Raw genomic sequence first — 16,307 nt, forward strand, 5'->3', positions numbered from 1 at the left:
TCATCAAATTGAAAAAGGTCCACGATCAGTTAACCAAAAATTAAGAGGAATTCCAATAAATGTGAAACATGAACAGAAGGGAAATGTTAAAGATCCTTAAAACAAAAGTTATCAAAACACATATGAATGGGTATCTGTATTTTGAGTATTTCTCATGAAGGTTCCTGTGGAATTTCGTTAATGAAAAGGCTGAAAAGATAAAACTTTTGCTGGCACATGTGGATATAATGCAGACAGGTTGGTTAGAGAATGAGAAGCTTGTACAAAAAAGTTGATGTTGGTACCTGCACCTGTGAATCTGGTGAAGTGGTCAAGCAACCCTGGGAGAAGGTGGACTTTGAGGTATCTTGGCCCTTTTATATGTTACCCATTTAAGACCATTATGCAAAAATGTTGATTGTCACTCAAAGAAGCTTGAAGTCAAGTTTGTGGCACAGGCCACCCCCACTGCTGTTGCCAAAGTGTTTAAGGAAGGTGTTGCAAGAGTTGGTAATCGTGACGTTTTATTTACTGAAAATGAAGTTCAAATTGCTTCCCATGAAATAGAAAGGCTTCTCAGCATGTGTGGCACATGTCATATTAAAACAGTAGTATTCCTTCCCTAATTTAATAGGCAAGTTGAGAGGGTTAATGGAGTCTTGAAGGATGATATCATGTGGGCATGTAGTCATGATATAGATTGAAAAGAAGTTCTGCAAGACAAATATTGACTGTATCGAATCACACAACACACCCCACATGGATTATGAAAGTGTTAAACAGAAAGTGTCTCTTAAGACACAGCTAAGGCCACCTTTAAAGCCTGGTTTAACTGGGTCATATTCCTACGAGGAGCCGACACCATAACGACCAACAGCCTACGGAACTCAGGGTAAAAAAGCAAGATGTGGCTGTCACTAGACAACTACCTGTCCTCTCATAAGCCACCCTGAACGTCCAGACTAGGCAATACTGCATAAACAACATGCATCGCCTACACTGCAGCAGAATGTGCCTCTCTCTCTCTACTCTCTATATCTATATACCTTTCTTTTCTCTTCACGCCACCAGGGGAGCGAAAAGACAATCAGACAGTCTGTAAGGGGGACGGGGGAAGCCTGAGGGTTTGGTGAGAAGAAGAAGAAGCAAGCATGAGAACATGTGTTATACTCTGTACCATATAAATATGCTTTTTATTTTCAATAAAAAATTACTGAAATAAAAAAGAAGGGAAAGGCAAAGAAATCGTATGAGTACAAGTAGAAGGTGACTGTGCCAGATTTTGAAGTGGGAGACTGCATGAGAATTTTAAAACATGGTTTTGTTTCTAAGGGTGGGTCCACATTGTGAAAGCCAAAAAAAGTGGTGAGAGTAAACTCAAAGAGTGTTGTTACTCAAAGCTGTAAGAGTCTGGAATGTTAGAAGAATGGAAAAATGCAATAGAAGCTTCAATGAGATACGAACTTTGAATTCGGAAGGGACTTCCTAGTAAAAATTGGAGGAGGAAGATAAGTTGTCTGTTCTAGAATTTATGGTTGAATGAGGAGAGGTCTGAAGTAAATGCAAAGGGTGATAATGGTGGTATATCAGATGTACCTTCCATGGGTGAAAAGTCAATTGCATCCAGGGCCAACTGACAGAAAGAAACCCGTTTACGCCAACAAGACTAAGGAATTAAGTGTAAAATATCTCAGTTTTACTAGGGTCTCTGTTTTTTCTGTTTCTTATAAACTGCCCCAGGCATATTTATTGATGTGTACTGCTTATAAAGGGTGAGGTGTGTTATTTATTTATTTATAACGTTTTATATAGCGCAAACTTGATCCCTAAGGACATCAGAGCGCTTTACAATTTGAGGCAAAGGTATATATTCATTCTTTTGCATTTCACCCTTTTTAGGTCTTTTCCAAACATTTTGTCTTGGCATCTGCCTGCTGCTCGATGTAGAATCCTAGTAATTGGCCATTCTTCGCCAGTTGTTGGCAGGCCTGCTCGAGCCAGTAGTGTGGGTACTGTACTTATCAAATTAATACTCATTTACTTCACCTGGGATTCCGGATCATCATTACTACAATGTCTGTACAGGCACCAGAAAATGGCAGAGAATCAGTGATGTGCAAAGGAGGTTTGTGCCTGTGAGGATAAGGGTTTGTGGTATTTGCCTGGGACAGCAGTCTTACGATGTGATATGAGAAAGTCAGACAAAGCATTAATATTTGGAGAACTAGATTTGGAAAATCTAATGCTTACTGTTGTGGCTATGTGTTTATTTATTTGAAGAGTTTTATATGGCGCTGGCTAGACCAGGAGATATCAGAGCGCTTTTCAAGAGGAACATTGAGTTACAAGATACAAATTACGTCCGTTACAAGAGCATAGTAAAAACACAGGCAATAAACAAAGTTGCATTAGTTCGTCGGAGGGAGGGGGAGGAAGGACACACAGTGGAAAGACAAGGAGAACTGTGCCCAATGTCCGGCTGGGGAGGTGAGTTCGAGGGGGAAAACCAAGGCCTGGTCATGGGTGTACCCGCTAGGACTCCTTCTAAGCCCCTGCTGAAAGAACTGCACTGGCTCCCCATACGGCAGCGCATCAATTTTAAGATCTGTTGCACGGTGCATAAATGCCTGTATGGAGCAAGTCCTAAATACCTATCCCAGTCCCTGGAACTGTACCAGCCCAGCAGGTCCCTCCGCTCATGCAATCAAGCCCTTTTAAAACCTCCCATCACAAAGAAAATTAGACAAGGAGACCGTGCTTTCTCCTCTGTTGGTCCCGCCCTCTGAAACAGTCTTCCCACTGACCTAAGAACTACCACAAATCACCTGTCTTTCAGAAAGGCATTGAAAACCCTTCTCTACCAAGAGGCATTTCTATCCACATAACTTTCCAGGTTGCTCTATCTGAATATTCCTCAGCTAGCAAAGCGCGGAGATACCCTCACGGGATTGATTCCTGCGCTATAGAAGAAATTAAAATAAAATAAAAATAAAGGCCGATCTCCTCTATAGCTGTCTAGCAGCTCCACCGGGCATTAGCCATGTTGCTCAGGTCTCCGAGTGTTGCAGTCATTGCATCAGTAAATGGGCTTCACAACGGGGAAACGGCCTCTACAACGAAGCCGTTTCCACGAAATCCTTTACCACGCATGCTTTACAATGCATGCGTGGTTACAACGAGAGGCTTTACCACGCATACCTTTACTACAAAATACGCAGTAAAGGCATGTGTGGTAAATGAAAAAAAAAAAGGGGGGGTTCGGGGGGTCTCCCCATAAAAAAAAATAAAGCGTTGGGATAAAAAGGGGGGCTGGGGGGGTCTCCCCCCCAAAAAAACAAAACTTACCTGAAAAGCCGAAGTGAAGACGAAGCTGAAGCAATCAACGTCGTTAGAGAGGAAACGGAAAGTAACTTCCGCTTCCTCTCAAGGACGTACGACCGACGTAACCAAAGAAGAAGGAGAGAAGGCGAGTTAAAAGGTAAGGGGCATTTTAGTAAAATAAATATATATATATATTAAGGGTTAAGGGCAGGGGTAAATATAAGGAGTGGAGGCAGGGGGCATTTTAGGGGAGAGTTATAACCTTTATCAAGAGTATGCCCTCACCATGCATACATTTACAACGAAAAACGTTGTAAATGTATGCATGGTAAAGGTATATTCGAGGTAAAGGTTAAGCGTGGAAAACGAATTCCGTTGTAACGCATGCGTGGTAAAGGCATGCGTTGCAACGGAATTCGTTGTAACGTCATACATTCTTCACAACGACTGATCGGTGTTGTTATTAAATTATTCAGTGATCTACCACGGCCAAAATGTATCCTAACACAATGGACATCATGTCACATTGTATTTTATTATAAACATTTTTTTTTTACTTTCTTTATTGATTGTATCAGTATTGTCAATACAGACATATAAGGTACTCCTACATTAGAGAGTGCATGGTGTCTGCTGTAGTAAATAGTACATCATCCCTAGTTCAGTTTACTAGATGTCAAATTTGTCGGAGTTTTTTTGTAAATAAAGTACAGTAAAAAAACTAAACAGCAATTCTTGCAGCAAACATCCGACCTGCCTAGCCACTAATGCCCAAATCAGTGGAAAAATAGAAACGAATTGGCAACAGATACAGTAGTTTTGTTGAGGGACAGAGTTCATAGGAGCATTAAGATTTGACATCTCAAACTGAAGTCAACTTAGTTGCACTCATGTTAGTATTTAAGTTTAAATGTCAGAAACCATTAGCCGTTTGTATTGGGAAGTACAGGTGAACGCACAGAGTAGATGTCCTAAAGTACCAAGCATCTATTATAGATGATGAGTGTACTTTTCAAGAACAAATGGAAGATCAATATTTGCATACAATCAGTACTGTAAGGTATACTTGAGACACTAAGAGATATTTTCTAGTGTATCATCCAAAGCTTCTCAAAGCTTGATGATTTCTCATTTGTTTTGTTTAAAAACAACATGTGCTGCTACATTCTTGATCAATTTTATCAAGCAATCTAGAAATCAAGCAGGCAAAAACAATTTAGGGATATGATTGGTCTATATAAAGTCGGTGACGTAGTTCCCTTCGCACAGCTATAGACCAAATACAACATGCCAGGTTCAGAGCACTTCAGATATCAACAGGTAAAACTTGCACTACGAGCTGTTATTAACAGAAGGGAGCAGCTTCCAGAGTTCTCTCCACTCGAGGACAGAATCCTGGATGAATACATGTTGAGTAAGTCCATCTCCATGACATACAAGAAACTATTTACAAAAAGGGGGGTGGTGATGAACAGAGTGTCTGAGTTAAACAGACCACTCTTACCCAGTCCAAAGATCAGGGCTTGATCCATCACCGTTATTTATCTCACTGCCCCATCCCAGCTCAGAACCTGGCTACATGCAAATCAGTCTGTCCATGGCCCAGTGCATCAGGGGAACAGGGCAGACTAAACTACCAAGCCAATTCTTCACCAGAAAGGAGACAAGCTAGTGTAAGAATTGGCTTTTGTAGTTTGGTTTGCCCTGTTCCCATCATGCACTGGGACAGGAACAGACTAATTTGCATACAGCCAGGTTCTGAAACTGGGATGGTGCAGTGAGCTAAAAAACGGTGTTGGATCTAGCCCTGATCTCTTGACTGGGTGAGAGCTTTCTGCTTAATTCAGAGACTCTGTCCCTCACCACCCCTTGTTGTAAATATACAAGAAACTAATCAATAATATGCCTGAACCCCTCCTACAACTCCACGTCAGTTCGGAGCATGATGTAGCAGATATGGAGGCCGAGGAATGGATGGAGGCCTTGTCCTCTCCCAGGGAGATTGCTATTTCCTCCAGATTGAGGTTGGTACAATTACAAATACTCCACAGAACTTATCTGACTGGCCAAGCATTGGTGAAGATGGGCTATAGGAGTGACTCTGGGTGCAGGAGGCGGTGTGGCAAGGAGGGTACTTTTGCCCATGTTGTCTGGGAATGTGTGCATATTAAAAATATTGGTCTGAGCTGACAAAGTATATGCAGGAGGTGATGGAAGTCAACATAGAACTCAACATGAAGCTGTGCCTATTGAATATTTGGGGGCCTAGTGACATAAATACCAAAGAAAGAACATGGGTGACAATGGGAACAATGGTCGCCAAGAGGAACATTGCCAGATTATGGGGAGCCCAGGAAAACACCGGCAACTGTGGCATGGAAGAGAGACATTGTCTGGTGCATGTTAATGGAGTGACCAATATATGAATCCAGAGGGTGTCCCAGGAAGAGGTCACAGATATGGGAAACAGGGGGGTATCTGTGAGCCCCCACAGGTGGAAAGCATTGGACAACATGAGTAATATTGGCCAGACAGGTTATTAACAGAAAAAGGTATGAGCTTTCGCTTTGAACTGAGTGTTCCGATGTTGACCTGTTCCATGATGCTTATGTAAAGATATGTTTGTAAAGTGTGAAGCTGTCCTCAATAAAAAGAAATTAAAAAAAGAACATGTTTCAAACTGATTTAGATGTGCAACAGCTGAGTAGTTATTACAGAGGTAATTTGTAGGTGCTATTTAATGAGCATATTCATACAGACTACTAAACTAAAGGAACTACTCCCCCTGAGAACAATGTCGCCGAGGATACTGTCAGTTTCACAATATAATGAGGATACAGAACACTTTCACGACTCCAGACTAACAGTACTAATACAACCACGCCGAAGCCATAAATGCTTCAATTAGGATTAATGTCAAAGAAGACACTCTAAACGTTCTGTCCATTTATATGCCCTGATTGTATGCATGTCCCACTCAACAAAATGATCAAAACAGAAAAACGATCCTCCTACAGCTGTTCCCCTACTATCTGAAATTGTTCATATGAAAGAAATCTCATTATCAACTTTATAGCTTTAGAAAAAGGCTCCAAACTGATCTGTGCATACCCACCTGGTTAATGAGCACAATTATCTGTGTATGTCAAAACGGTACTAACTTACCCATACTATTCACAGTATAATGTTTAACTGTGGCGTTGCCTAATTATTTTATCTTCACTGTTGCAGCGATAGTGAATTCTGCTATGCATGCGGTTAGGTTTCTGCTGCGTATTTGTTTTCATAAATTTCCAATCATAAAACTAATTATCCTTACATATAGAGATCCTATGCCCTTTTATTAGCGGTAACATTAAAAATACAAACTTGTAACCACTGATTTCCTTACCTTTTGGGGCAGATGGAAGAGATCTGGGAGTAGTAAATGTATACTCTTGAGAAAACGGTCCTTCACCGGCTTCATTACATGCCTGAATCCGAAACGTATAAGAGGTAGACTCATTGAGCCGCTGCACTTTGTATGTATGGCATGGGCCTCTATATATTGATAGAAATCTGAAAATGAGAAATATGTTGTCATGTAATGTTACTTTCTACAGAAAATCATGACGTTTGCTTTGAAAAGAGAGGAGCAGAATAAATACTTAATGATGCTACTCTAACATTTATGTATGTATACAAAAGATCATTATCAGACAACATATCACTGTAAAATAGAAAGAATCAGATGAGGAAAGCTTACTTTCCTGTAATACCATTTGTCCAGAATTGTATTGATCTACATGGAACGGATTCAAGAACACATACCCAAACTGTAAACTTCTGAGCTATGCTTTAAGCTTTTTTGAAGATAAATGTCAATTGGGGGAATAGGGTTACAGGTAAATCACCTTTCCTTTTCCAGCATGGTACCATACCAAGTATCAATCAATCTTTACTTTATTTCGACATTCTTTTCATAAACGTTCCGCTACGAACATAGAGATTGTGACGTGTATCCCTTATAATACAATAAAAGCCATGAATTGATTGCAACTCTAATAAAACCAATAAAACTGGCCAACAATATTATATAAAAAGCATTGGCATAGCCAAAAGGTCTCGCCTTTGGGGCTTTATAAGTGTTTAGCTAGATATATTGACTTTGTCAATGTCTTTAAGCAATGCCGAGAGAAGTGTGACTGCTGTGCAGCATGCTGAGAAGTTATAATAAAAAAGTGTCAGAAGCATTTTTGTTACCTTTGTCCAGAGTTACACCTCACAGTCCTGGCCGTGGTATCTTGCCGTGCCACAGAAATCTGTCCTGAAAGCTGGACCCCATGCCCCCTGACAAATTGGTCGTTCACTACCTGCTTCAAATCAATATCCGGGCTTGACTCACTTGCAGTGCTCTAAAGTACACTGAAAGCGGCACTAAGCGCTTTATGAAACTCCCGAAATAAATAGGCATAACATGAAATGGTATAATTCTGTGAACTATCTAGGCTAAGAGCATAACAAACTTAACATGATTTATAACTCTTCATACATTTCTGGACAAAATAATTATTTTATTTGCACACTATCCATCAAATATGCATCATATGGACAAAGTCCATGATAATCAGACTGAACGTGTGTCACTCTGCTGAAAGAATGTTTGCGGCTGCACAGAATTCTGAGGTATTGCTTGAAATGTCAGCACAGAGTGCATAAAATATATGATTTCAAAGGTGACTGCCGATGTAAAGAATGCTTACGTGCTAGATGCACTGCCTGATTTTTAAACGGTGTGTGATTTTAAGGTAGTTCTTATTTCCACTGACACCGTAATTGAAATCAGACCAGCGGTTAGTTCGAGGTTGCAAGGCACACAACAAGATACAGATTTTCTGTCAATGCTCAATATATCTCGCTTGTAACGAGTCCGACGCTAGGAGGTTGAAGAGCGGCGTTATCTAGAATTTTAACCTGCGCCGGGATGCTCCTTCGCTGGAGTCGCTGTGCGCATAATAAATTGTTATAACATAACATAACATAACTTCCGCATATCAAACACAGGTGTCTGCCTGCATTATAGCGCTGTCTACCATTGAGCTATATATTTTGTAACCAGGACTACCCCACACGCATACATACCCCCACGACCCAGAAACGTGACAACTGTTAACTCACGTTAAGCCAAAATTTTGCTACTGCTCGAACACCAAAACATTAGTTGTAGGTTTTATACTTCCAGGCACTTGAAAAAAGCATTTCCCACAAAAGAAATACACATATGATTAATTTATGGTCTTAAGTATTGCAAAGGTTAATTCAAATAAACCTCATATGTAGATTGCGATGTGCTCTTCCGTTGACAAACTGCATTGTGGAAACCGTTTTTGTCATAGGCGATTATTAAAATTGCGTGTTTAACTATGTATTCGACATAGCAACAACTTGTACATTTATAGATTGTTCAGAGCGCCTCAAACTAATATTCTTCAAGCACAGAAAAACAGAGAAACCTTCGGGAAATTGTAAAAAAACAAACAAAAAAAAAACCGAAATTCAACTTTTATCAACCACAATATTATCACGCATAATAAGTAATACGATGCGCATCTGACACCACATTATGCCTTTGAGTTGAAACAATAGATGTTACCATGTGCGCCTTAAAGGGAATCTTTTTAACATGCTCTGAAGATGAGCGGTGCAGCCTGACTCCAGAGATTCCGCACGCAAACTCTGCAGCATACAAAAAACCTACTCGGACATTTCAGCAGAGGCTAATGCGACTGGATTTCGGTCACACCAGGCACTAAGCCGCCAGCGACCAAACCACATTGAAAGCAGACATCCATGATGAAAATCACGTCGTTGAGACTAGCATAGAAAGGCTTTGACAGAAGGACAAAATGTGATCAACTTTATGTACAATACATTTTAACGTCTGCCAGAACGTTTAGTACAGCCCAGTATAGTATAATTTACTATTCTAACACCAGTTCCCGTGGACCCTAGGGAAGGTGTTGGGATAGTAAATATACTATTTGTAATCCTTTAGCGCCCTCCAGCGCAAGTCGTGGTAACGACTTGCGTTGTAAGGGATGCGTGCTAAAGGTAGTGCGTTGTTATAACTTCGTGGTAAACGATGTTTACCGTTATAACTATCACCACGAAAATAAAGAATGTGCTGCCCAATATCAAACTTGTCAGCAGGGTAGCCAGGAGTTAGGTGTGTTACAACATATCTTCTGTCAGGACCCGGTCTGTCCAAAAGCTCTTCCTGTGCTGTTGGTTATAATCTGCATGACAGACAGCAGGCAGTCGACAATGAAGTGCTCACTGTGGCGCTGCCCCCGCTCTTTCTGTCCTGTAAAGCGAGTCTGAAAGGTTCCCAATCCCGAATGCACAACTGTTCAGCCAGCAGACCCCTTTCTCCCAGTGGCCTGAAGCTGTTCTTGCGCCAGGACGCTTTTGAGGGATTCCAAGATAGGTCTGGCTTTTGCATCCAAACCCTGAGGCAACCGCAGGGCACTAAACGGACTACGCCCCACCTCATTGCTGCCTGGCACAACACTGTACACCTGTGGACACAGGATGATAATGATGTGAGAATTATACAGCATTCCTAAGAAGCACTGACACTTATTTACGTCACACAGCCCACAAGGGCAAAAATGAAAAATGAAACGTCTATCTTTTGAAATACATGTTAAATTGTTCATGTCATGATTAAAAGTAGGTCACGCTCTGACATTAGATGTAGTAACTTGTTGAAAAGAAAGTTTTATCGTGCATGACCTTTGTCAGTTTTTCAGTACAATCAGCATGGACGAGGAGAGGAGGACGCAGCAGGGGGAGGGAGAGAGGAGGGGGCCTGCGCCTGTTTCCGTTTTGGGATTGAGCAGGAACTATCTGTTAATTACAAACAGATGATTTTAAAGCTCGCTCCCGCAAGGGAATAGCCTAACGTGCATGTGCGCTGCGTAGGCGAGACCTAAAAATGGCCATCAATAAAATGTTCAGTGGAACAGTAAAATACATGCAATGTAATACATTACATTTTGTGTATTTAAACCACCATTCCTCACGTGCTAGAGGTCACATTATCTATTAAACCCATTATATAGAGTCAAATGTCATTCGCCCTCTGGTCTCTTTTCCTAATGCCCCGCATTTGGCCCAAAAACTTGGCTACAGCACATGCCAATAAGGGCCTGACATTACACTTTAAAATTCCCAGAACATCCCTATAATTATTGGTTTCCAACTGCTTGCAGATTGGACTCAGACAGTTTTTCCTCAGCATCGCATACAGCGGGCAAGCACCAAACATTACATGGACTAAGGTTTCCTGGTAGATTTTACAACCAAGCCAACATCATGTAGGCCCTAGGCCACTGTTGCATTTTCCATTGAAGTCATGTAGGGGCAGGGTGCCAAACCCAAACTGAATAGACAATTTCCTATCCCTTGGGATTTCCATAATGTTTAGGGAGCCCTCCTGGGATCGATCCAGTTTGTGGGTCATGAAATCTAGGGTAAGCTTCCCCCATACCCCTCTGCAGAATTCACCCTGGATTACCCACTCCCAGTAAAGTTCCTTTACTTGGCTTTTCCGGGGAAGCAGGAAAGGGTCATTGGCTTCCCAGATATCTCCCAATCCAATGGTTGTAAGCAGGTTCTTAACACATCTTAGCCAACTAATTTTGTTAGAAGTATCCGTGCAACTTACATCCTCTAAAGCACCGGAGTATGGCAATAGTTCGGAGTCACTTAACCCTTAACCAAGACAACAAGGGACGCAACCTATCTTTGGTGGTGATGGAGTGCCTGCCCATGTCCAGCATAAGGAGATGCCGGGATACTCTGAGGCAGCATCACTAAGCTCCTAAGGAATTTGTGTTCTGAACTAGTAAGATCCTCGATTTGCTCCTGACCCCCATAGTTTTGACCCATACATCCCAGAGCTCACCACTTTGGCCCTGTAAACATGCAGATGCAGCGCAACCGGCTTACTAAAGGAGGAACAGTGCTCTTTTCCCAAACCCCCTATTAGCTGCTTAGGTTTCAAAATCCTCTTTGATATATGGGGTTTCCATGACAGGCTATCCGATAACTTTAGACCTAAATATTCAAAGTCACTAACTCTCTCAAGCTGCATTCCCCCAAGTGAGGGCTGACCCCTATAGGACTTGTGAGGGTTCAGGGCCATAAACTTGGTTTTACTTATATTTATTACCAAACCTTTGGCAACATAAAATTCTTCAAAGCGGTTAGGAAGCCGGTGTAGCCCCTGGTGTTTTAGACACCAGCAATGGTCCGTCCGCAAAGAGGAGTATTACTACACCCCCCCCCCCCCCCCCTCCAGCGTAGGAGCATCAGTCGGGTTCATTGTTAAGAATTGCAAAACATTATTAATAAATCAGGAGAAAAGTGTTGGTGCCAATACACAATCTTGGAGCACACCCCTATTGACAGGGATTGGGTCAGTAAATTGCCCTTGTGTGTCTCAAAGTAGCCTAGCGAAATTTTCTTTGTGTAGGCGAATCACCTGTGTTACAATCTCCTGTGGTATGCCTTTATCAATAAGAGTTTGCCACAGTTTCTGCCTAGGGACTAGGTCAACTGCTGTCTTGCGGTCTATAAAGCCGACATATAAACTGCCCTTTCCAATGGTCGCTGTTTTCCAACAGAGTAAAGGAAAACAAAACACCTGGTCGACAGGCCCAGTTATCTCTCTAAAACCGGCTTGTTATATGGGGTTAGAACTTCATTATCTTTGACCCATGCCTGTATCTTATGCAGAAGTGAGCGGCTAAAGACTTTCTGGATCGAGTCGATTAAACTGATAGGCCTAGAGTTACAAGGCTGAGCCTTATTGTAGGAAGGTGGATATCTGACTATGGTTGCCCCCAACTTTTTTGCCTGGTGTTTTGCTGGTTTTTCGACTTAGTTGACCTGGGACCCTGCTATTCAGGACCCCAGGCCCACTGCTCTCTCTGTAAAATGGATTCCATGTACCTTAGGTGCATATCTAATTGGATATTGAGTCACCTTATCAGCCCCTGTACAGCATACCTTAGGTATCCAGGGCATAGGTGTACCCAGGGCCTACCAGGCGCTGCAGCATGTATTATGCCACCCCTGGCTGGCCACCCAAATCTGACACAACTGGCTGCACGACACCTGGGGCAAGGTGGTGTAATCACCCTTTGCTTTAGATATAGTATTCCTATATCTAACCCTAAAATGGACACATATATTCCTATCAGTCACTCCTATGGCAGGCCTTATCAATCCTGAAGGCAGAGTGCTTGGAGTTATGTGAGATGGTGCTCTGGCATGAGCTGAGCCCATTTGCAGCTTGCGGAACCAAGTCCTAATAGCTGTTCCATGATAACGCTATACCATATACTCTTAAGTGCATTATGTACCTCGCGGTCAAATGCTAACTTTGGCATAGCATTATCAAAACATGTCGAGTAAGGTGTCATACGAAATTGGAATACTAACCCCTCGCCAATTCTGGCGACGGGGTTAGCATTCCACCCTTCTAGAGGGACACAACATGTATGTAACTGTGAACCCCGGTTAAAGCTAACTCGAGCCTCAGCATCACAAAATGGATGCTGCCACCACAGACACAAGTCTGACCTCCTGCTGCTGGGAGTCCTTCCAGCGAGTAGGGCTCGGACAACAGGTTTCCTGTCAGGGGCGGTGCTAGCACCATCCCAGACAGGATTTTGTGTATACCAGGTAGGCAGGGCTGAGAAGAAGGTGACTGCAAGTGGCACCCCGGTGCTCACTGTGCATATGCCGGCTCAAACCAGTTCCAGGGGCACCCCAGCCGCTGAGCTGGGGTGAGACCGGACAAAAGGAGAGGGGTGTAACCACCCCCCTCCTGGTCCCACCCATGGGCAGGACCTAGTCGCGTGCCAGCCCCTTTTCTTAGGATAAAGGTAGGAGCGGGCCCCCTTCCCAAATTAGATAATCTTGAATCTTGAACTACTTTCCACGAAAGGAACTCTTGACATTCTCTGAAGACTCTCCCTTGTGGCTAAGGAGTAGCCACCCTGCACCCGCAGGCACCACCTAAGCATTTGCGGTTTGCTGCACGTCCATCCTCCGGATCAAGACTGACCAGCTCGACGAGACCCGGATTCCCTGGCATCTCTGACCTCTACCTGCATCATCAGCCCAGCTGAGATTCGTGGGTGTGACGAGACCTGAGGGACCGGCCATCTTCAAAACCTGCACGACGCTTAATCAGCACGACCGCCGAGGGATCCTCAAGTGAGTGCACTGGGGTTTGAGAAGCCCCAACCCGGAGCAGCTCCAGCACCGAAGTCCAGCCCCCCAGCATCCACGAGATCTGCGTGGGGCCCTTCTGCTCTTTTGCTGCTTGCCACGTTGACGGTCACTTGCCCGTTGGCCAGTGACCCTCCTGACGACGTACCACAACGTTTTCACCGCTGGCCTGGTTGCTCCAGACTGGCCCTTGCTCCCTTCCAAAAGAGGAGCACCCCGGACCCTCCTGGTCCACTCCAGACGCCATTTTGACTCCACCGCGTGGGCTTGCCTTTGCCAAGGTTTGTTGCTCCAAGCTTGGATCCAGCATCGCCGACAGCAGACACCCTCGTGGGACAGCTCACACCTCCAGCCTGGTCGCCGACAACGCCTCCTGGCCCGTGTGGCTGCAGAGTCCAGCGTCGCCCACTCACCTGATCGCGGTGACCTCATCCGGTACCAACCTGGTGCCCACACATCACTGGCTAGTGATTAAGAACTGAGTCCCCTCTGCTTTCAGGTCGTCTCCATCACCGATCCAGCCTTGGATCACACCGAACATCTTCACTGGTCGCCTGCCAGCATCATCTTATTTCAGGCTCCATAGACTACAACGAGGATTCCCGACGTCTTTTGAACCCTATGCAGCCGCAGCCCCTGGGTTAGGTAACCCGAGCATTTCGGTGCTCCAACGCAGGTTCACTATCCAAGTGTCCAGATCCTTTGTCGTTTTTAGTCTACCTAGTCAGATTCGTCCGGAAACAGTAACTTTAGAATTGCTAGCATCCATAGACTTTGTCCCGCATCCCGCGTAAGAGTTCACACTCTGCACCCGATCTCCCTAGGCCTCCTGCTCCTAACCTTAGGGTTCAGTAAGGTAGTCCTAGCGGTCCTGAAGGCTCTGGATCGTGTTACTCACCTGCTAGCATTTCGCATTCCACTTTTAGAGTATATGGTTTTTCGTGCCCCTCGGGCATTTGTGTAAATTGTGCAACTTGTAGTATTTTCTTAAGAGTTTTGTATTGTGCTTAGCTCCCTGACTCATAAAGAGTTCAGGGTAGACTTGTTATTAATAAATATACGTTATTTTTATAACAGCTTGTGTGGTGTCCTTTCACTTGGTGTTCAAGGGGTATATGTGATGGTAAAACAGCTGGCTTAAAACGCCCTCTAGAGTTTAGCCTAAAGACTGCTTTTGTCCACGCTACTAGGATAGCTGGTCTATAAGGTTGACTTACAACCAATCATCAATAAGGGTCGTTTGGAATGATACACAGTGATCACTAGAATAGTGACCACTATATATCAGGCCAACTTCTCACATTGGTGTGCAGCGGTTGGGATTTGAGCTTGCTGTTGTTTTATCACACACGTATCCTAAGAATATCATTTGAAAGATCACATAAGTACCAAGGTACATATAACTTAGCTTAGAATACTGAGTTGACTGAACCAGCTGTTGTAGTGTAACAGGGCCTAGCACACCCTGACTACAACTCTTAGCAAGGGATCAGTAGGTAAACCCATAGTGTAGGTAAGTGCACCACTTACACCTCATTAGAAGCATGTCTACCCATGGAGAGTCTGCAGAGACTCCCCTTGTGGTTATTGACCCTCCACAGGTCATTTCCAGATATGCAGCCCTTAGCTTCCAGGAGACGAGACAACTGTGTACCTCCAGGAAACTAAAACAGGGTTCTAACCCTACCACTCCTTTTCTGATAGGTCTCTTAGAGACATATGATGCCAGAAGGGCTTCTAACCCAGGCCCCTCTAATCCAGATGGGAGTATGCCCCCCTTAGAGGGAACCCTTGGTGACCCTGACCTTAACCTCCATGGAGCTGAAAGTGAGGAGGAGGAAGAGGAAGAGGAGTTATCAGGGGATGAGGCAGACAAAGGTCAGGTAGTAGTCAGTAGGCTCACCAGGACCAACTTAAGCATGCATGAGAATGGAACTGGGGGACCCCCAGGCCCACTCTCAGGCAGGCTTAACATTGGGGATAGACGAGTTAGGTCTCGCTTCAGAGGCTGTAACAGATCTATTCATACCAATGGCTCTCAGGCATCTTCTCACAGAGGGATGACATCCCCTCAGAGAAGAGAGCATGAAGCTAAAATGAGGGAAGTCAATCTGAGGATTGAGAGGGAAGAACTTGCCCTGGCCAAAGAAAGACTTGCCTTTGCCAGAGAGCAGAAATTGAGTGGGGCAGACCCCACTGGTGGCAGCATTATCCCTAGAGATAAAGACAGGAGTTTTGATACTAGACACCTGAGTAAAATAGTGCCCCCCTTTAAATAAGGGGATGACATCCACAAATGGATGACTGCTTTGGAGAGGGCCTGCACTGTCCAGTGCATCCCCCAAAGTCAGTGGGCAGCTATACTGTGGCTCTCCTTTGAAGGTAAAGGTAGAGATAAGCTCCTCACTACTAGAGCTGAGGATGCTAACAATTACCAAGTCCTGAAGAATACACTGGTTGATGGGTTTGGCTTAACAACTGAGCAGTACAGGTTGCTGTCCAGAGACACCCAGAAAACTCAGTCTCAGGATTGGGCTGACTTTGTTGATTGTGCCACTAAGGCTCTAGAAGGCTGGCTACTGGGTAGTAAAGTTACTGACTTCAAAGTATTGTATAATCTTATTATGAGAGAGCAAGTCTTAAATAATTGTCAGAACCAGTTATTACACCAGCACCTGGTAGACTCTGATCTGACCTCTCCACAAGAATTGGGTAAGAGGGCA

The 16,307-nt window shown here is 43.8% G+C and overlaps 1 protein-coding gene across 7 annotated transcripts in view; it reads right to left on the minus strand.

The window, feature by feature from the left end:
• The window catches only part of FNDC3A (fibronectin type III domain containing 3A), a 1,489,010-nt gene that overhangs the window by 153,797 nt on the left and 1,318,906 nt on the right, over nt 1–16,307 (minus strand). For all 7 annotated transcript variants that reach the window (XM_086934979.1, XM_086934981.1, XM_086934980.1 and 4 more), the window contains one exon: nt 6,692–6,858. In XM_086934979.1, coding sequence (XP_086791105.1) covers nt 6,692–6,858 — 167 coding nt within the window. The remainder of the gene's footprint in view (nt 1–6,691; nt 6,859–16,307) is intronic.

The sequence above is a fragment of the Lissotriton vulgaris genome, chromosome 8, assembly GCF_964263255.1.
Source record: "Lissotriton vulgaris chromosome 8, aLisVul1.2, whole genome shotgun sequence".
Lineage (NCBI taxonomy): Eukaryota > Metazoa > Chordata > Amphibia > Caudata > Salamandridae > Lissotriton > Lissotriton vulgaris.